Source organism: Callionymus lyra, chromosome 8, assembly GCF_982586985.1.
Source record: "Callionymus lyra chromosome 8, fCalLyr1.hap1.1, whole genome shotgun sequence".
Lineage (NCBI taxonomy): Eukaryota > Metazoa > Chordata > Actinopteri > Syngnathiformes > Callionymidae > Callionymus > Callionymus lyra.
In genome coordinates this window covers 1,466,676-1,488,377 of record NC_141825.1, presented here as the reverse complement: position 1 = coordinate 1,488,377, position 21,702 = coordinate 1,466,676, and the positions used below count along the sequence as shown (strand labels likewise).

At 40.9% G+C, this 21,702-nt stretch overlaps 1 protein-coding gene across 1 annotated transcript; it reads left to right on the top strand.

Annotated features, from left to right (window-relative positions):
- The first annotated feature begins 8,452 nt into the window (after positions 1-8,452).
- On the top strand, positions 8,453-15,769 carry det1 (DET1 partner of COP1 E3 ubiquitin ligase). The gene is made up of 8 exons (XM_087797601.1): positions 8,453-9,007; positions 9,190-9,456; positions 9,525-9,737; positions 11,169-11,392; positions 11,957-12,086; positions 12,282-12,472; positions 13,947-14,138; positions 15,171-15,769. The coding sequence occupies exons 1-8, from the start codon at positions 8,759-8,761 to the stop codon at positions 15,358-15,360; spliced, it is 1,656 nt and encodes a 551-aa protein (XP_087653727.1). The 5' UTR covers positions 8,453-8,758; the 3' UTR covers positions 15,361-15,769.
- Positions 15,770-21,702: the final 5,933 nt, after the last annotated feature.

Here is a 21,702-nt window from a genome sequence, read left to right as displayed (position 1 = left end):
TTTCTGTATTCCTTCTTTTCCATGCAGCCGGCGACTGATGGACATGTTCTTAAAGCGCGGTTCAGCCAGCACTCTGCCAAAGGAATAATAACAGAAAAGTGGCCATCACTCTGCTTTTCAGCTCACACTCTTAAATGGCAGAAATTACATGCCTGCTAGGCTCCGGCTGCTGAGACCGGCTGTAATGTGCACAACCGCTCAGTACCCCACCAAGGCTGCTCGCCCCCACTCAATTGGGGAGGAGGTCAGGAAGTGAGTTGTATGGTTTTGAAGTCTGCCTCCAGCTCTTCAGTGAAAAACGCGACCGTGATTGTGTATCTGACTTTCCTCCTTCGCACATGACCCAAGGAAGTTTGACTTCAGGAAACGAAATTCACAGTGCTCAGGTGATCCCACCCAACACTATGTTTACACCATTACAAACATTTTCATGTTGATTGAATGTAAATCAAATATTTTAATCATATTTAAAACAAAATTGCACATTTATTGACAGGAAAGAATTACATTTTTTCCAAATACTGTTATGTCTCAAATATCTTAATCTTGTCTGTCACTGTGGGGTTAAGATGTAAAGCAAAGTAGAAAAAGTCTAGGCAATTTGGACTTGATCAAAAAGCTTTGTGTCACTCCACATTGATGCTTCCTGGTTGTTGTCATATTGTCAGTTTTTTTTGGGGGAAAAGCTACCATATGGAACCATGCATAACTGTTCCATATGGTAGCTGTTCAGGGGGATCAGGGTGGTGGTGGAGACTGCACAGATAGTTATCATGAGCTGCCTCCTCCTGTCATGGACATCACCCTACAACGCACATTCACCTTTTTATCCTTCTCTCAGGAGGCTTCGGAGCATCTCTGTAGACACTTTTTTATCACAATTATTAAAATTTTTCATCTCACATGCTATCAGTCATGCTATCAAGGTAAATGACTTTGGTAAATGTATTATTTTTGATTATCTTTGTTGTTAATAGTGGCAGTAGTAGTAATTTATATTGCTGATGCTTTATATCGTGAATGTCTTGCCTTGATAACTAATTTTGCTCCATTCCTAATGGAATTAAACAAGTAATATTTGGAGGACAAGTCAGTTTGAAAGCTCAGGACCTGCTCCTATCTGCCGCCAGGTTACTGTAGACATTTATGTTACATTCCATAGCACTTTGTGCTTTAGACTAGTGTGGTGGCAGTTCTTTGGGTAGCAGAGTGTCCCGACAACGCAACTGTTGACGCTCAGCAGGAAGCGCCACTGCAGTTGGACTTAATGCATCCAGATCACTGTAATTTATCAGTAAAAAGAGAAATCACCATTGTCAGCATGGAGCGGAAAGGTTCACAAGCATAAGCTTAGGAAAGTTCCTCTGTCTGGAATTCGTGCTGTGCTCTGAAATTAAGCTTCATTGAAAAGCAAAAAGCTTTTGTTAAATGCCAAACATATGTGCAAAGAAAGACAGGAATCATCCTTTGTGGGCTAAAGTGATTTATAATAACCTTGTTCTAAGTGCCATTACACTCAAAAATGTAAACATTAAATATAATATGTTAACATTCATCTAATTGAATTGTGTTTGTTTAGTCTAAAATGATTTTAGTTATTTACGAGCATTAAATAGTGCCATCTTAAATTTGCATTGAAAAAAATAAATAGGCTAGGCCAGCTCCATCTCGTTGATGTATTGAAAATACATTTCTTACAGAACTAAGCAGTTCAGCTGCAAATCAGAGGGATTTGCATCTGAAATAAACCCTATATAGATGAGAATCTTCATGAAATTTGACTGATTCTGAAGCAGAAATGTACAATGTACGTCTTCAACCATCGTAAATGATTATTATGGAATACTTAACACACACTTGGGGTTGAGGTTGAGACATTTTTGGTAGATCTGTAGATCAAAAGAGTGAAGTTAAGTTAGTTTATTTTTATTTGCTCCAGCAACTATTCACTCATACCCTATTGATTTGACTGACATGTGGTAAAATGGAATCAAAATAACTCACACCAAGTTTGTGTCATCAGAGTTAATTAACATTTAGTTTGCGGGTCTGAAAGAATGACAAACGGGAGAAGTGGGAATGCTTGGATAAGTACCTTCTATTTCATTTATTTGAATTGCCTCAATGGAAGACTGGGGATGAGGTTACAAATTCCACTAAACAAATCCAAACAACCAAATGTAGAGTTGCTTCAACAGATCAACTCTATAATAGCTGTGATGCTATGTATTATGCGTTAACAAAACAAAAAGGATTCATAATATAGAAAACATAAAATGTACCAAGGCTACTTCCCATCACCTTTGAAAATGCTTAGAATAAAAAACACCTCAAAATGAATCAATGCATTTATATTTCCTGTAAGATACACATAAGCTTGACCCAGTATGTAGAAGAAGTTCTACGTGAAAGTCAGCTATTTATCAAGGTCTGAACTCTACTGAGGTACCAAACAAGTTATTGTGGTCTTCCATACACTAAAAAAACTCAAGCACTGGTCCCCTATGCAGCCAAATCTAACTTCACAGATTGACAGTTTAGAGAGTTTATACATTTTTCCTCAATCATTGCTCAATTTATTCCCTTTCAGCACCATCTGGAATTGTTAGCAAAAACATGCACCCACTCATGGACGGTTATATCTAACAGCTTCCAAATTGTAAACAACACTTTTTGAATTTTTGTGGTGCCAACATAAATGACATACTGTTTAGATAATGAACAATAAAAAAAAAAACAACTTAAATTTAATAAAAACAATATTCCTGATCCAGAGAGCAGATGGGTAGTAGAAAGGGTTCTTGAACCATGATGTTCTAGACCGTATTGATCACAGTCTCCTGCCGGATGGGAGCGGTTGGAACAGGCGGTGTCGAACATGATATTATCTATACACCATGAGAATATCGATTAACCACTACATTAATCAACTAGTAGTTAAGTATAAGTTGAGTATAGAACATAATTCAAAGTTTCCTAAGTAACTTTCTTCTAAAAAAAATTGTTATATTGTGCTGAAAAAAGGATGAACAACCGAGAATGAAATCTTGTCTTTGAAAAGAAACACATCGTAAATAAGCACCATGGCTTCTGGTAGACTGGCCAAAAAAAGAACAACACTCAGACTCTCTTTGCTACTTCATGGGTTGGTGCTAAAAGCTGAGGCGAGGGTCCTGTGTGCTGAACGCTTTATTAGAGAAAATAACACAAGATTTAGCTGAAGGTAAGATGCTATTCTTCAAGTTGCACTTGTGTGTGATATTTTTGTCGTGCAGACATCCACACATCTGAACAAAGAAAAGTCTACATTGTATAGCACAGGTTTTACTCTGCACTGCAAAAAAGAACCATTAGAAGTCTTGTTTCGCTCCATGTGTTTCTTCATCTTTCATAGTTTTAAATAGATATGAGTATGCCTCATAAGAAAGGAACATATAGCAATCATCCATCATTACCAAGTGCCATCACTTTGATCACATGCATGTTACTTGTGACGATAAACAATTTGTCTCCACCGCTGTCACTGCTGTATTTTCCTCTCAACATGGTTGAAGCAATTATAATTATGGCTAAAGTTAGCCAGAGCTACTCACTGGTCAGCCCCCCGCTGGTTGGTGAATTGGCACTTTGACTAAATCAGCAAGCCATCTATTAACTCCAGGTAGGTCAAAGAGAAAAAGTCCAGAAAAGTGAGTCAAATGAAATAACAATTTTCTCAAGATTGGACTCTTGAGGCAATTAATTCATACAATTTTTTTTTTTGTTAGTGCCAATCAGAGTCCATATAGGGCAAGGCACACAAAGTGGGGAGACCACAGTTAGTTGAAGACACACTTGAGCCCTTTCTGCTTGTAAGTGATTCAACCTTTGCCTTTAATTCTTCTAACATTTAGCTCAAAGCATCTGAAGCCACAAAGAAGTTAGTTTCATGCTTCTGTTACAAACCAGACAAGAGGTGTTTCATAAAAAAAGTATTCTCCAGAATGATGTTCATGATGTTCCTTCCATCCATCCATCCATCCATCCATCCATCCATCCTGGCAAGGATCAACCAGGTCAAGATCCCCACCCCTCTGCTTGGTTCTAGTGCGACATTAACAAACTTTGTGAAGGTCCTGGGTGCCAGAGAGTAGCCGAACGTGGCCATCTGGAATGATGTAAAACCAGGTGACTCCAAGCCGAATAATGTTCTGTCAGAACCGAAGGTCTGATAAACGTCGGGTTGTGCCTCGACCCGTCCTGTGTCAGCCACGGAGGAGAAAGGGCATTACATGAGCCGGGTGTCCATCACTTGAATCAAGCATTTAGTCGAGTTGGATTCACTAGAACCCCCACTCTCATACATATAATCCAGCTCTGTGGGAGAAACGCCTGAGGAACTTCAGATACGCATTGCGCGTGTAGACTATTTGACTGTCCGCTGTTACCCTAATAATAAACCGTGGGTAACAAAGGATGGAGGTCAAGGATGTCCTTAACAGGAAGAAAGTGGCATTCAGGAGCAGGGACAGGGACGCCATGAGATCAGCTCAGCAGGAGGTGAATGGACTAAACAACTTTTTCAACAGGTTTGAGCAGGTCACCTCACCCTCACTGCTGCCCGCCTAAGGACCTGCCCCACCTTCTTGTGCCCCCCGCCCCCAGCTCCACACAACCACTTCCCAGCTTCACCTCACTTCAGGTACAGGATGTACTTTGGAGGATTCGTCCAGGGAAGGCTGCTGGTCCTGATAAGGTGTCTGCTCGACTGCTAAAGACCTGCGCTGCTGAACTAGCTGAGCCACTCCAGCATGTCTTCAACCTCAGTCTATGGCTGGGGAAAGTACCAACTCTGTGGAAGACTATCGTTCCAGTCCCTAAAAAAATCCGACCGAGTGTGCTGAACGATTACAGACCGGTGGCACTGGCTTCGCAGCTGATGAAGACACTGGAGCGGCTGGTCCTCAAACATCTCAGGCCACAAGTCCAGCACGCGCAAGACCCCCTGCAGTTTGCCTACCAGCCAGCAGTTGGTGTGGAAGATGCCATCCTTCACCTCCTGCATCGGACCTACTCCCACTTGGATAAAGGAAGCGGTTCAGTGAGAATCCTGTTCCTGGACTTTTCTAGTGCCTTCAACACTATCCAACCACCTCTGCTGCAGGACAAACTGACTAAGATGCATGTGGACCCTGGTCTGGTCTCCTGGATTACGGATTATCTTACTGATCGACCACAGTATGTCAGGCTGAAGGATATCAAGTCTGACACTGTGGTGTGCAGTACAGGAGCACCTCAGGGGACAGTACTGGCCCCTCTCCTCTTCACCATCTACACCTCAGACTTCTCCTACAACTCAGAGCTGAGTCTCGTCCAGAAGTATGCTGACGATACTGCCATTATTGGATGCATCAGGGACAACAGCGAAGACGAGTATAGGAGTCTGATACGTGACTTTGTGGACTGGAGTAAGAGGAACCACTTGCAGCTGAACACCTCAAAGACCAAGGAGCTGGTCTTGGACTTCGGGAGGTCCAGGACAAAGCCACGTCCAGTGTCCATCAGAGGCGACGAGGTGGAGATAGTTGACAACTATAAGTACCTCGGTGTGTGGATGGACAGTAAACTGGACTGGTCCTGCAACACAGACCATGTATATAAGAAGGTTCAGAGTAGACTGTACTTTCTGAGGAGGATTCAATCATTTAACATCTGCAAGAAGCTCCTCTGCATGTTCTATCAGTCTGTGGTGGCCAGTGTCCTGTTCTATCCTGTGGTGTGTTGGGGTGGAAATGTGTCCAAGATGAGTGTCAACAGGTTGGACAGGTTGATCAGGAGGGCTGGCTCTGTGGTTGGCATGAAGCTGGACTCACTGGTGACAGTTGCTGAGAGGAGATCACTGAACAAACTACTGTCCATCATGGATGATGACAGTCATCCTCTGAACACTGTCATCAGTGAGCAGAGAAGCAGAATGAGTGCATGAATGCTCCTACCCAGGTGCAAAACAAATAGACTCAAGGACTCATTCATTCCTCGGGCTATTAAATTGTACAATTCTGAGTTCGGGGGCAGGAGTGGAGTGAGAGTATCTGGATGTTCTGTTCTATGTTAGTCTTTGTATCCTTTGTCTTTGTTGTTTTTCTTTGACCTATGTTCTTTGTCTTTATCTTTAGACTTAGATTGTGTCATCTTGTTCTTTCTCTTTATGTTCTTCTTCTTATTTTATTTTTTATTTATTATTTTTTATTGTTTATGAGAAATTGCTGGCTATTGGAAAAAAACAATTTCCCGAAGGAGACCTCCTGAGGGATCAATAAAGTTTTACCTTACCTTACCCCTGGAAGCCTCCCCAGCTCCCCGAGCACTCCTTAGTGTCACAGGAGCTGAGGAAGCCTGTAAGATATGTGAATAAATGTGCTGGAGAATTTTTACGGAGCTGATGCGAGATCCGACTGCAATGCATCTTTCCAGCTGCCTGACCAGCAGGGGATAGTAGCTCGTCACCCTCGTCTGGTCTGGGAACGGCGGGAAAACCCTGCACTTAAAGGTTCAATGGTGCGTACGTTCCATGGCGTTTCTCTGCCGCCAAACGTGACACCATCCATGGCGCCGGTATAAAAGCGTAGGTTCGGGGTCTGTCCCTCATCTGTATGGACAGACCCGACTATGAAAATAAAGGGCTAAGGTGTTTAACACTTTAATTTATGTGGTGAGAATAAAAACCTCGCCGGCTCTGAGCGGAGGACCATAATAGCTTAGCATTAGCAGCGAAGACTTCAAAACATACAAGTAACTTATTGTCACAGGCTTGAAGCTGCGCGCACTGCCAGTAACACTCTCATTATAAACCACAGAAAAATCATCTGTTTCATGTCTTCTATTGCCATAAAGTGTATTTTATAGAAGGGGGAGATCGCTCACCCACAGCTGCTGCATGATCTGTGACTGCGCATTAGATATCCGCGCGTCTGAAACACTCAACTGAACTCACACCTGCTGAGCGACATCACTTCCGACGTCTGTGTCCAAGAGGTCTGGCCTCATCATGGGAAAACTCCCACACCGGACCTCCGGGGATATTCCTGAAATCTCAGAAAAATATGGACGAACTCACCACATATGTCCATGTTTCAGCCGAGGAGAGTCCCGGAAGCTCCTCCAGGAGAGCATATACACGCATCATCCTGAGGAGGGCAACCTCTGTGGTTCTCCTCCAACTCATCTACAGTACACTGTAGAAGTGAGCCCGTCGAGTGCACTGCAGGAGGGCCATGTTGTCTGCAAGAGATACTTACCTGAATTGCTCTCGCAGACCTCATGGCCAATCTCCATGCAGCGAGTCAGTCCCAGTCTGTTTATGATCGAGGGACGACTAAGATCGACTCATCAGGGCACAACAACCTTTTTTTTCTCATCACGTTGGAACGTGAGCTTGTCGAGTGTACAGCACAGCAATGCCTAGTTGTTTGCGAGGGAGACACTAACATCGCGTTAACCTGTCTTGATCATAATCATGATCTCTTAGGCGGTGTGCGTCGACAGGCCTCGCACGCTTCCAGTCGCTGTCAGGAGCCATGGGAAGCGCTTGGCAGGCCACACAATCGTGTGATTTGGGCCTAGGCAAACGAAGCAGACATGTGTGTCCCCCCTCTCCAGGGAGGCTTAGCACTTCAAAGAGACACATTTGTCAACCTTAAAATTCATTCGTCATCATGTCATGAGTGTCTGAGCTGTCTGCTGAGTTGTAAAGGAGGAAGTGCGGCAGGTATTTCCCGCCTTTATAGGAAGTGGACTGCACCCAGCTGGGTGGCAAGTTTATTAAGCTTTTTCAGAGACGAGGCAGGGCCTCGAGGATAAACCAATAGCGAAGCGGTTAGAGGGCGGAGCACCAAATGACGTAGAACATATCACTGACAAATCACTTACACAAAATAACACATAAATAAATAAAGTTCAGTAACATCAAGTAACTTGTGAAACCAAAAACAACCCATAATTGGCTTATGACTAATGTTGTAAAAATATAAGTAGGTATGCAAGTAATTTATATTTTTAAAGATAAGAAAACTAACTGTATTCTTCTTTCTCCCACCCTCTAAAATAACCAGTTACAGAGTAATCAACATTTTGTACTCAATGCATATTTTTCAAACTTACTCTTATCTACTTATTTGATGTTATGATATTTTGTTTTTTCTGCTGTTTATTTATTTATTTACTGTAGATGGTCGCGGATTTGTTTGGCATAGGTGTTAATAGTTAATATGAAAGTAGTACAAATATATATTACGTTTTTTTTCTTCTTCCTCTACCGGGTTCTTGCAGGTTCAAATTATTTTGGGGGGATTCTATCTGGATGGGTGCAGTTTTATTAAAATCCTGAGGGAAGTTCGGCGGCGCTATTGATCATTGCGCCGCATAAAACATATTTAAAGCGGTGTTCTCTTCTTCTACGCTTCCTGCACGGCGGATCCACAACAAACCTCAGAGCCGCTGTCAACTCGCGATTCCGGAAAATGTTTTCGAAATGTCCGGAGTTATTTATTTGTATTTAATAAGGAATTAACAAGACGAGATGTTTTTTCTGACTGGAAACTGGAGTCGATAAGCGGCTGTAGCACAGTGAGTCTGAACTTCTAGCGAAACTGTTGCTAACCTCCGAATAATCCATTTGACTATTTTATTTTTAACTGAACAAAACAAAAACATTATTTTATGGACATCGCCCATACTATTTACTGGTCACAAAATAGTTCTAAATGAGTTGTAGACACTGATGGACGAGGACACGTTGACCCTAAAGCCCCGTCGCATCCAGAACCAGAATGTGGTCCATCGTCTGGAGAGGCGGCGGATTTGTTCTGGTCGTCCTGGAGCACACTGGTACCGAGTCCGCTGCTTTCACCAGAACATGTTTCCCAATTTCACCGTGGTCAACGTGGAGAAACCCCCGTGCTTCCTCAGGAAGTTCTCGCCAGATGGGCGCTGCTTCATCGCCTTCTCCTCGGACCAGACGTCTCTCGAGGTGAGACATCAGGTGTCGGGACTGAAAATGCATAGTATTTACAATGTGTTGTTATATAGATTCGTAAACATGTGTGGGAGCAATCACACTTGTCTTCAGACTCAATAACTGATTCCTATATTTCCCACTTGTTAAAGGGTCAATCTTCATTGGTTGGTTGTTCAATGCTTCATGTTCCTCAGATCTATGAGTACCAAGGCTGCCAGGCGGCACAGGACCTGTTGAGGGGTCAAGAGGGGGAGACTCTTCTAACGGCCAACGACCAGCGCTCGCTCAACATCCGCGGGCGCCTCTTCGAACGTTTCTTCTCACTGTTACATGTCACCAACGTAGCCTCCAACGGCGAACACCTGAACCGAGAATGCAGTCTCTTCACCGACGACTGCCGCTATGTCATAGTCGGCTCAGCCGTGTACGTCCCAGAGGAGCCCCCACCGTATTTCTTCGAGGTAAAGAAGCTCGAGGACCTGTTAGTTGTACAAAACCACTTGCTCAGCTTGTTTCCGATGTTCCTTAGGTGTATCGCAACAACGAGTCGGTGACCCCGAACCCGCGCTCTCCTCTGGAGGACTACTCGCTGCACATCATTGACCTCCACACCGGCCGACTGTGTGACACAAGGTCGTTTAAGTGCGACAAGATCATCCTGTCGCACAACCAGGGACTCTACCTGTACAGGAACATCCTAGCAGTGCTCTCGGTACAGCAGCAGACAATCCACGTCTTCCAGGTGGGTTGTCTGTTCAGGTAACTTTGACTATAAGCCTATAAAGTTACATAGTGAGAGACGTCAAATTTTTAATTAAAATTCCATAAATTAATTTACACTTGTAAAAAAAGGCATAAAAAACGGTTAAGCAAGTAGAACAGTATGATATTGAAGCTGTTCATTTAAGAAAAAATAAATGAATAAATCTAAATGCATCACACAGTTGGGAGCAAAAGTTTGTGCCCCTCTTTAAAACATCAAATAATTATTTGTTTAAAAACTAAACATTCATCAGACGATAGACAATATCCAGGGCTAGCAAGCGCCGTTCAGCATATGGGAGTTTTTCTTTATTTCACAAAATTTGGCCCTCAAAATGAAGGAAATAGTGTTTCAGAGTGTTACAAGTTCGAAATTTCCCATGGGAGACCTCTTATCCACAAATGTCATTAGTGAGAGATCTCTGGATGCTTTGGCTCAACAAACACTCTGCCATGACACAGCGATGTGACATGGTGAAAACATAAGTTAGTGATGCCCACAAGGCAGGAGAAGTCCAATCAAAACACTCGTATGACTTCAAAACACCTGCAGGAGGATTAAGCAGATTCAGGAGTGACTGTGGACTCTTCCCCTCTGGGACGATAACTGCAGAAACAAGGCCTTCATGGAAGAGTCGAGAGAAGAAAACATTATCTCTGTCCTAATAAAAAGACAACAATGACAAAATATGCAAATGAAAATCTAAAGAAGCCAGATGAATCAATAAAGCATTTGCATCGGACTGATGAAGTCAAAATAGAACTCTGGCCACTATAAGAAAAGTCATTTTTGAAGGAGGAATCGGATTTGTCAAGAACACCTTGCCTACTGTTAAATATAGGGCTAGATTTGTCATGCTTTGGGGTTGTTCCGCAGCCAGTGGAATAGGAAACATTACTCGATGGAGGAAAGAATGGATTCCTTTAAATACCAGAAAATTCTTGAGGCAAATAACATCTGACTGCTTGAATAAACACAAGTTAAAGGTTTTGGAAAGGCCCTCACAGTCACCGAACCTGAATGTCATTGAAAATCTGCATGTAGATTTGAAACAATGTTTCTTGACTTGACTTGAAAATAATTTACAAGCTGTGATATCTGCAAAACGTTTTTTTACTTGATAGTCTTTATTGTGCAAATACATTTGCATAATCCTCAATGATTTTCATTCTTCTATTTATAAGATAAATTGTACATATTCATTCATGTTTCTTGGTAATAATCTCTATTTTGGGTATACCAGAGAGTCCAAAAAACATAAATGCTTGTTTTTTGAATTGACAAAATATTATGTTTTTGAAAGGTTGCACATATTGGTTTGTTTGATTGAAAATATCAAATATATCAACTCCAAAGTATATAATCCTTCAGTTAAAAATGGGAGGCTTCTGTCTCTGTCTTTCTCTCCAGGTGACTGCAGAGGGGACGTTCCTGGACGTCAGGACGATCGGCCGTTTTTGTTATGAGGACGACCTGCTGACCCTGTCGGCTGTGTACACCGAGGCACTGGTGGAGAACCAGCCGGGTTTCCCGCGTCTGTACACGGACAAAACCATCAACTCCCTCAAGCACCGCCTGCTGGTCTACCTGTGGAGGCGGGCGGAACAGGACGGCAGCGCCACGGCCAAGAGGAGGTAGGAGTGCATGGCAGGTTGAGGATTAAATAGTTACTTTGCATCAACAGAAGCTGAGGAGTTTTAAGTGTGAAGGTTGCAGCTGTGATTCCAGAACGGCACTTTCAAATGGTCTCTAAAAAATGTCTGATTGTTACGAAAAAGGGATGCGTTGCCCGTTTCCTCCAGGCACTATGATTTCCTCCCACAGACCAAACAGAAACCGAGGTTATATGATGACTCTTAGGTGATCCATAAGTGAGTTGTGATTTTTCTTCTTGTAACAATTGAGTAGTGACCTGTCCAGGGTGTTCATGCCTGTCAACCTGATTGGCTGAAACACACCTTGGCCTTCTCATCTCATTTAGCCAAGTAATCAAAACACAACTGATGTTATGAACAGCTCAGGAATACTTTTGGGATGCTGATGGGTCAAACTGACCCACGTTTTCTGCTGATGCTTTGATTTTTGAGTATTTTTTTTCTCCTAAAAATTAAACTATTATCGATCGGTATTAATATTAAGTAATATCGGTCTGGATAATAATTTGTCGGTAATGACGCTAAATATTTGCCGAATGTCAGATTCTTTCAGTTCTTCGACCAGCTGCGCCGCCTGAGGATGTGGAAGATGCAGCTTCTGGACGAACACCACCTCTTCATTAAGTACACCAGCGAGGACGTGGTCACGCTGCGAGTCACCGACCCCTCGCAGGTTAGCACACGCACTGCATTCAGCTCTGTTGTCTGGAGGTTGAATAGCCAAATTCCTGTTCGGCTCTCGGGCGTGGGATTCTCTGCTCCTCAGCAACTGTCCTCTCATTAATGCTTGTCAGATCGCTGCCTGGTGCCAGTCACGCGTTGGAATTTGAATATTCCAACATCCTTAATGGCCATGTTTCTGTCTCAGCCGTCATTCTTCGTGGTCTATAACATGGTGTCAACCGAGGTCCTGGCTGTCTTCGAGAACACGTCGGACCAGCTGCTGGAGCTTTTCGAAAACTTCTGCGACCTGTTCCGTAATGCCACGCTGCACAGCCAGGCGGTCCAGTTTCCGTGCTCCGCCTCATCTAACAACTACGCCCGGCAGGTCCAGAGAAGGTAAGGGCCAAACCGTATCTTACACCCACTGTCCTCGTGTTTTTGGCCTTCTTAATTTGTGTTTTCTCATCCATCAACCGTCCTTTATTTCCCATTTCCACATTTTTCCCTTTCGGTTTATTTTTTAATGTATTACACGTTTTCCTTTTTGTTTTCTTTGTTTGTTCTCTCATTGTGCTTTCCCTTCCCTACTTTTATTTTTTGTCTAATCTTACCTACGTTAGATTCCCTCCCTTCCTCCGTCTTTGTTTCCGTATTGCTTGTTTATTTTTTTCTTTGCCTTTTCTTCTCCTCTCTTTTTTTCATCATAATCTTTGATCCTCACTCTACATTTACTCGTTTTCCTCTTAAGATGTTGGTCAAGGGAAGAGAGAGATGTTTCTCATTCTTTGCTTGAGACTATAGGAAATCAGTTAAAGTGTGTCTGGTCATCTTATGTCAGAGACTCTGGATGTTCACCAGGTCACTGGCAGGTGAAGTCAACCACAGATGAGCAGCGAGCGCCTGCAGCAGAAAGTCATTTGTTTCTAACCCTATGAAGGGAGCAGGTCTGAGGTGGTGAGATTGAATTTGGTGGCTTGAGCTGCTGAGTGAGGCAGTAGGGCTGGGTAGGTTTTAAAGAGGTCTGGAAGACTCACGGCTTGTGATGGCTTGAATCGTATGACGGTAAATAAGGTGCAAAACAAATTTGAATTATTTTTTCCGGATTCACAAATCCACTGCCGCTCCTCCTTGACCACGCCCCCTCCTTCACTTCCTAACAATTGCTGCTCCCCTTCTACTTATGCTGAATGAGAGACAGAAGAAACCAGCTGTCTGATGTACAAAAGAAATGCTCAATAATATTAACCACAAGGCCATAAAGCTTGCTAATAACAAAGTTTTGATTAAGCCTTCAGTTTGGATTATTTCACACCTCTTGGCTACAGACGTTGCATATACAGCGACTAGTATGCATATTTACTCTGTGAACAGAAGTATAGTAGTTTGTAAAATCTTAATTTACGTTTTATTGGCTGTGAGGAAGCTAGTTTTGTCGCTAGAGTACTGCGAGGCTGACCAAGCTCGAGCACTCTGATTGGGGGAAAAAGTGGTTTGTATTTTTTTGTATCAGGCCCCACCTCCTAGTCCTACAAGGACACACGTTTGTTGGGTCCCAATATCTCGGTCAATGATGAAAAAAAGCATGAGCAAGTTTGTGATTTGTGTACTCGCAGCAGTGAATTCGGATTTTTGTGCATTTTGAGAACCTGTAGCTTTTATTTTTCAGGAATACAATTACATATACTGAAATCCCAAAACACTTTTATCGTGACGTTCAATTCACATTCACACCTACTCGAATGCATCTTCCTCTGGGACATCAAATCCATTTTGTACCTTATTAACCTTCATAGAATGGTCTTCAAGTGTCTGTAAATATACCAGAGCCTCTGTCTCAGCAAATGAATGCATTTCACTGTGTGTGCATCAGGTTCAAAGACACCATCGTCAACGCTAAGTATGGCGGCCACACAGAGGCGGTGCGCCGCTTGCTGGGTCAGCTACCCATCAGCGCCCAATCGTACAGCAGCAGCCCATATCTGGACCTGTCGCTATTCAGCTACGACGACAAGTGGGTGTCTGTGATGGAGAGACCCAAGACCTGCGGGGACCACCCAATCAGGTACAGGAATCGGATCAGTTATGTGTGGTCAGGACCGTTTGATCAAAATAAATGTTAGAGACAAGTGACTTAATTTTAATTGTTATAATTATTCATTATTTTAGTTATTAGAGTAATTACAACTCTTGTTGTGACTTTACTGTTTCCAATACTGCTGAAGATTCAATATTTTATTTAGAAATGGAGATGAGTAGCACAACTTAAAATATACATATGATACTTCCTTTACAGTCCAGGCATAGATATACCATATTTTCTGCACTATAAGGCGCACTTAAATGCCTTTCATTTTCTCAAAAAACTACAGTGCGCCTTTATATATGAACATTACCTGGTGGGTGACTTTTTTACAAACACTTTCATGACTCTGCGCCGACTGAGCCGACACGCTGTGGGTGGGATTTACGTCCCACGTCACATCATGGCCGATGTCTATGGAGTGAGATTACTGCCACTCGTTTGAGCGAGTGTGTCTTGGTTGTTGTACACTCAAAACACTCTGCTGCGCGCTCAACCAGTCATACACGTGCGTTCAACATGTCACGCGCGCTCTAGCTGTCATAAACGCGCTCAATTTAACTGCTGCTCGCTCAACAGTTTTCGCTCACAACACCAGTCTCACGCACTGCTGCTTGAGGCCTTTTAAACATCATTTGAACGCTACCATGGGATTGAACGGAGTGATCAGAACCCCAGTAAAACGTTTGACTGTATCTTTTATTCTATGTGCCTTATAATCCGGTGCGCCCCATTTATTAAAACAGTTCGAAAATAGGACATTCATTGAAGGTGCGCCTTATAATTCGGTGCACCTAATATTGCGGAAAATGCAGTATATATATATATATATATATATATATATATGAATGTGATCAAATATTAGTATACTATTAGTTATATTTCAAATTATTGATGAGTGAGCGGCATGTTGATTAACCGTTTAAGAGATGGTGCACCGGGGCAGGTGGTCATAATGTTTGTCTGTTGTGGTTTAAGTCCTAGAAAAATGTTGCACTGACAACATCTCTACAGGTTCTATGCCAGAGACTCTGGCCTGCTGAAGTTCAAAATCCAGGCCGGTCTTTTGGGTCGACCCATCAACCACACCGTTCGGCGTCTAGTGGCCTTCACCTTCCACCCCTTCGAGCCTTTTGCCATCTCAGTGCAACGCACCAACGCCGAGTATGTGGTCAACTTCCATATGAGGCACGTGTGCGCGTGAGTCTGCAAGTGTGCGACAACACGCTCGATCTATTGGTGGACTCCTGCAGATGGACCAGCGTCTCCTCCACTTCCTCTGGAGAAGGTGGGAATTTTTCCTCTCCTTGGCATCTGCTCAGGCCAGAACCAAGTGACGGGAGGTGGAATAAGTGTAAATGGAGTGAATGATTGATGCACGGCCGAGGTGGCGGAGGCAGGTAGCCGAGCTGAGAAGAATCTGAAGGTGTTTACTTCTTCCACTGTGACCTGAAAGCTCCACGATTCTGTCAATACCATGGTCACCATGTGACTTGCCTGCTGGTCCACTTCTCTGTTTCCAGCAGCAGAACATATTTTTATGTCAAAGTGTTTTTACTCTTTACTTTTCCTGTTTGTACATTTTTAATGACAATAAAACTTTTCAAATTCTATGTCTGCTGTCCTTTTCTTACCGACCCAAGTAAGGTTTTGTTTAGCCTGGAACAGTCCTCAAATCATCAGTGACTCAAAATGTTCAAAGGTTTTAATACATGTTATTTTTGCAAGTGATGGTAACTGTTTTTATCAGCCTGCAGTTGTTTCTCTCTGAATATGAAGAAGTATAATAGAAAAGAACAATAGAAATGCAACATTTTGTGGAAGATAACTGATTTTTCTTTGTCATAAAACTTGGAAAAGTTGGAGCTCATGTTTATTTATGAAAACGCAGCTTGTAATCATTGTTGATGTTTTTAGATTATAGACATTTTAAATGTTCTTGTTGTTTTGCTGACACATGGATAAACACAGATTAAAACATAACCTCTATTAAATAAAGTTAATGTATGTGTGGCAGTGATGTCACAACAGCTTCATTTACAGACGGATGAGCAGGTGTGAGGGATTAACTGTTCTAGTAGATTGCGGTTACACAACCTACCTGGGTTGTGTCTTTGACGGTGTTTCCCTGACCGAATCCATTTTATTTAAGAACTAGTTTGTATATTAACTCTTTTGAGTAGTGTAAGTACATGTTGCTATAAGATTGTGTGCAAAGTGCACTTTGCAGATAAAGAAAGTAAAGTGCCTGTCAAGTTTTGATAATAAAACAATGTATGTGACTCAAAGCGTAGAGATGTTAAGCATTCAAGGGTGTTTTCTTGCCAGCAAAAAAAAAACCGTGAGGATAAACTCATTAAAGAAACACATCGAAGTTCACACGCACGCACATGTTCAACATGTATTATAGTCCATAATTAACAAATATACAAGTATACATGCAAGTTAGTCTGTGTGTGACCTTGGTTGCTGTGGCAACATAACAGCTCTCTGCCTGGTAACCTAGTCTCCAATTGCGGTTGTCTTGGCAACAACGCAACCACTAAGATCCACAAAAAGCCACAAAGCAAAGTTTTAGTGTTGGCATACACATATGTACCAATCTCCTACATCCTAGTGCTACATACTAGCACAAACACGTACCAATGATTGACACATTCTCATATACAAGTACAAATGTTTCTCACACACACGCACACGTATCAACCTTTCACACATTTGCACACTCATACTATAGTTTGTGATGAAGTTCTGAGCTAAAGTATGTTCATCAAATTAACTTTCTGTATATTGTATCACTACTGGTATTTTTACCACTGCTTGTTTGGTAAAGAAATGTGAGGATTAGAGATGTTTTTGTGCCAGAAACCTGTCTCTGAAGGAGTTAATGTCGTCTCCACCTTACGGATAATAACTCATTAAGGATTTTGGTGGAATCCTTTGAATTCATTTGTTTTAACGGCTTATGAAACTGCCACAGAGATATTGTTGTATATGTTCTTTATGTTATTTTTAACTGCTGAACATCAGCTCAATTATGTTTAGTGATAATAAATGTACAAATAATAAATACAGGAATGATTCCAATCATTTCTTGAGAATCTCTGTTGAACAGCTTTTACTCTTTAGATCTAAAAACAGTTTAAGCTTCAGCGACTTGCTCATGTTCTTCCATATCATCATATCCCTTCAACATTACTGCCCTATATAACATTTGTACATTTAAGTAGAAACTTTTAAGCAAGGGTTGTTTCCTATCATGCATTGAAAACATCCATACATTTTCCGGTTCCACTGATACATTTTGCTCTGTGCTTCAGAAAGGATTCAGACAGACATGTGAACTCTGTGTTGTTTTACTTCAAATGTCTTTAAACCAGATCTGATTTCCATTTATTGTATAAATAAGTAAAAGGGTTAAGTCAGATCCCTTACCTGACAGTTAAATACATGTTTTGACCTCTAGGTGGAATTTAGAAAACATATCTAATCTTGTTTAAAACAAAACCAAAAAGGAAACTGAAAGTGACGTTTCACAGTGATCTTACATCATTTTCAGCTTATTGCTGTAACTTTACAGCACACTGGTTACATTTTTAAATTATATCCATGGTAAAAAGGTAATATCAATTCACAATCACGAAAGTGATCATTTTTTGCACAGACAACTAGGACAACAACATGAGCAAGAAACAAAGAAAGAAAGATTGACAGGCTTAATAAACAATGGTCCCACTTTTACTAAGTGTGAGGCTGCAATTCTAGTGTTGGCAAGTTCAAACCATTTATAGTGGGGGCAGCAAGGTGCACTATGTTATCATTGCTGATAATGTGGAACAGTGGGGCATTTATTTTCTTATTTTTAAAACTTAAAACTTCGGCAGACTGGTGACCTTTCCAGGGTGTCCACCGTCTTTTTCCCAAAGAAGCTGGGATAAACTTAAGCACCTGTTCCCCCCATAAGGCATTTAAGTCCAGACTTACAGAAAGAACCCAGCAGACAAGCAGTAGATTATGTAGCGATCAACAATATTCATTGAGTTCTTGGGCAAAAGTGGATCAACTTAACTTTTTTTAGGTTACTCTAGTCACGGACTCTCAGCCCCCTCTAGTGTCCGGATTAACAAACAGCATGTATATCATCGATACCAGGCAAACATACATTTGCTAATATCAGTACATTTTCGTTGTTTTTACGTTTAAAAAAAAAAGAAAAAAGAAGGTTTTCACTTTTGTCAATACAAACACATTAAGGTCAAAATAATTAACTTATTCAGTCCTTTATTTTTCAACAAATTTTCATAATCATTCATAATGTTATTTGATTATTCAGTGCCTCTATCTTAAACATTAATACTACTACGATTGAAACACAATCACTTCATATTACATATATACTTAAACACTAATGATCATTATTTATATAATAATTATAAACTCAGTAAATAAACATATTACAATACATATGTACTAACTTCATTCCGTTATACAGAAATATATAACTATACTTCGAAATTATATTTAAGTTATATGTACTATATATATGTTGCATCGGGTAATAGAGTCTTAAGTGTGTGTTGAGGTTGTTCAGCACCAGACCTTGTCTCAGGATAACTCCATCCTTTGTTTGAATGGTGTATGACCCTTGTTGAACTTTACTTAGAACATTTACTTTACATGTGTTTGTTTTATTCTCAAACCTCACTTGGTCCCAGCATTCAATGATGATAGATTTTCTTTTCCTCTGTCATAATATAACTTTGTAGCAGTTAACATGGGGGTGTGGTCTCTCACCCAGTGGATGATGGGTAGTCTCCCAATGAATGTTATAAATGTTTCTGCTGTGCATGACATGTGCTGTCTGATTCAGCGACCTGTTAATAAACAGTTAACTGGACTCACGTCTCATTACTCGTCCTGCCACGTTGGTGACCCCAAGGTAGAAGAAGATTCTCCTCATCATGTCTGCTCTTGACCAGAAGTCCACGTCCCGTATAATGATGCTCTTCAGAAATCCTCCAACACATGGGAAATACTCAAGGCCTTTCTATTATGTTTCAATCTACCCTCTGCCTGGTCCTGAGCCAGTGTTCTTGAAGGACTAAGACTAGTGACTTTTTATCTTCCATTATTCAAATGGAATCTGTTCTTATACGTGAAGACTTTAATCTTCATGTTGATGTCATCACATCTTGCTCTGCTAAAGAACTTTTAACTTCAAAAGCCTTTAATTCTAAGCAACATGCACACTTCCTTGAAACCACTACTGAAACCACTCACCAAAATGGCCACATTTTAGACTTAGTTGTTACTCTTGGTCTGGACATTTCTAATGTATCTGTACATGATGTCCATCTGAGTGATCATTCTCTTGTTTTGTTTAACCTGGACTTCATCCCTGAACCTTTACCCTTGAAAGTTAGGTCTCAGAGGCGTATCATCTCTACATGTATATTTGACAAATAAAAGAGAACTTAACCTTGTAACTTGTGTCTAAATAAGAAGGAGCTGTCTCGCCTGCAGTTAATACAAAACTCTGCAGCGAGAATTCTGACCCACTCTAGTAGAAGAAATCACATTTTCTCGATCCTTAAAACTTCACTGGCTGCCAGTTTTTTTTCAGGATCAATTTTTAAATTCTGGTTCTTACTTTCAGAGCTATTCATGGTCAGTCTCCTCCTTACATCACTGATCTGATCCAGACTTACACACTAGCTCGGGCTCTGAGGTCTGTGGATCAGAATCAACTGATGGTTCCGCGTACACACCAGAGGACCAGAGGAGAGGAATCCTTCCAGGCTGATGTTGCAAAGCTTTGGAACGATCTTCAATTCCTCTCTCTCTGTGTTTGATGGAGTCTACTGACTCCTTAGGGCTATAGACCCACACTGTTTCAAGATATGGGCCCAGTCCTGCACATCTTAAATTGAACGGATTAACTAGATCAACTAGTCGGGCCTCAAAACACAGAAAACAAGAATTATGTAGAAGTAGTCCATGGTCCATTGACTTGGTCGATACATTTTTATGTCTAATATTTTAGTTATTCAAATACATGTAGGTTTTTTGTTGTCACCTGGCCTCCTGAAGGCAAAAACATGTTGGCTCTTTGAGTGCCTTTCTCGCAGTGCGCCAATGCTGCTGTGGTTCGACGCAGTAAGAAAGTGCAAATTTTAAGATACTGGTATACTGATATGGTACAAAACATTCCAAGTGGGAGACCCCAAGAATAGCACTAGAATTCAATGGATGTGTCTAAAGATAGGGACACGAAACAATTTTTTTCTATATTGATCTCTAACTGTAGATTACAGAGAAACATAACCACTTCAATAGAAGTCTGAAAAATATGATACTATGATCCTACTGAATTAACACAACTAAAAATAACAAAGCCATGTAGGATGTACCGTCTATTGACTTTAAAACTGCAAGAATACTCATGAGTAGTATAATATATTTTCAGACATGGCCCATGTGGGGACCTACAATAAAGATAACATAAACAACATAAAGATTAAAACAAATAAACAATAATACATGCATGAAAATACAGGATTTTATACATAAGTAAGGCAGGATTAACTAAACAAGAAAAGCAAGGTGAAAAGTGAAGACATTTAATTTACAACAATAAACAGTGTTACTAAATGTCCAATAGATGGCGCCAAATAGTACTTTTATTATTGCACTGCCCATACGTTTAACTCAAAATGAAATTTTACCTGTATAGATTAGATAGATAGATAGATAGATAGATAAGATAGATAAGATAGATAAGATAGATAAGATAGATAAGATAGATAAGATAGATAAGATAGATAAGACAGACAGACAGACAGACAGACAGACAGACAGACAGACAGACAGACAGACAGACAGACAGACAGACAGACAGACAGACAGACAGACAGACAGACAGATAGATAGATAGATAGATAGATAGATAGATAGATAGATAGATAGATAGATAGATAGATAGATAGATAGATAGATAGATAGATAGATAGATAGATAGATAGATAGATAGATAGATAGATAGATAGATAGATAGATAGATAGATAGATAGATAGATAGATAGATAGATAGATAGATAGATAGATAGATAGATAGATAGATAGATAGATAGATAGATAGATAGATAGATAGATAGATAGATAGATAGATAGATAGATAGATAGATAGATAGATAGATAGATAGATAGATAGATAGATAGATAGATAGATAGATAGATAGATGGATTGGATTCCTATATACCAAGGTTAATTATTCTAGTCATCTTGAATATACAGAAAATACCATGTAAACCAATAACGTCAACAAAAACAAAAAAACAACAACGGGCAGAGAAGACTATAAAAACATCAAGCACAATGACCAACCCTTCACTCATGAGATTCCTTTCCAACATTCCAGAGCGCAACTTAAACTAATAAGTAAGTGAAGACAATAAAAAAAAGATGAAGAACTGAAAACCTTAAACATTGTGTGTATTAAAAATGATTTACTCTTCATACTGAGCACTGACAATAAGATAACTACTG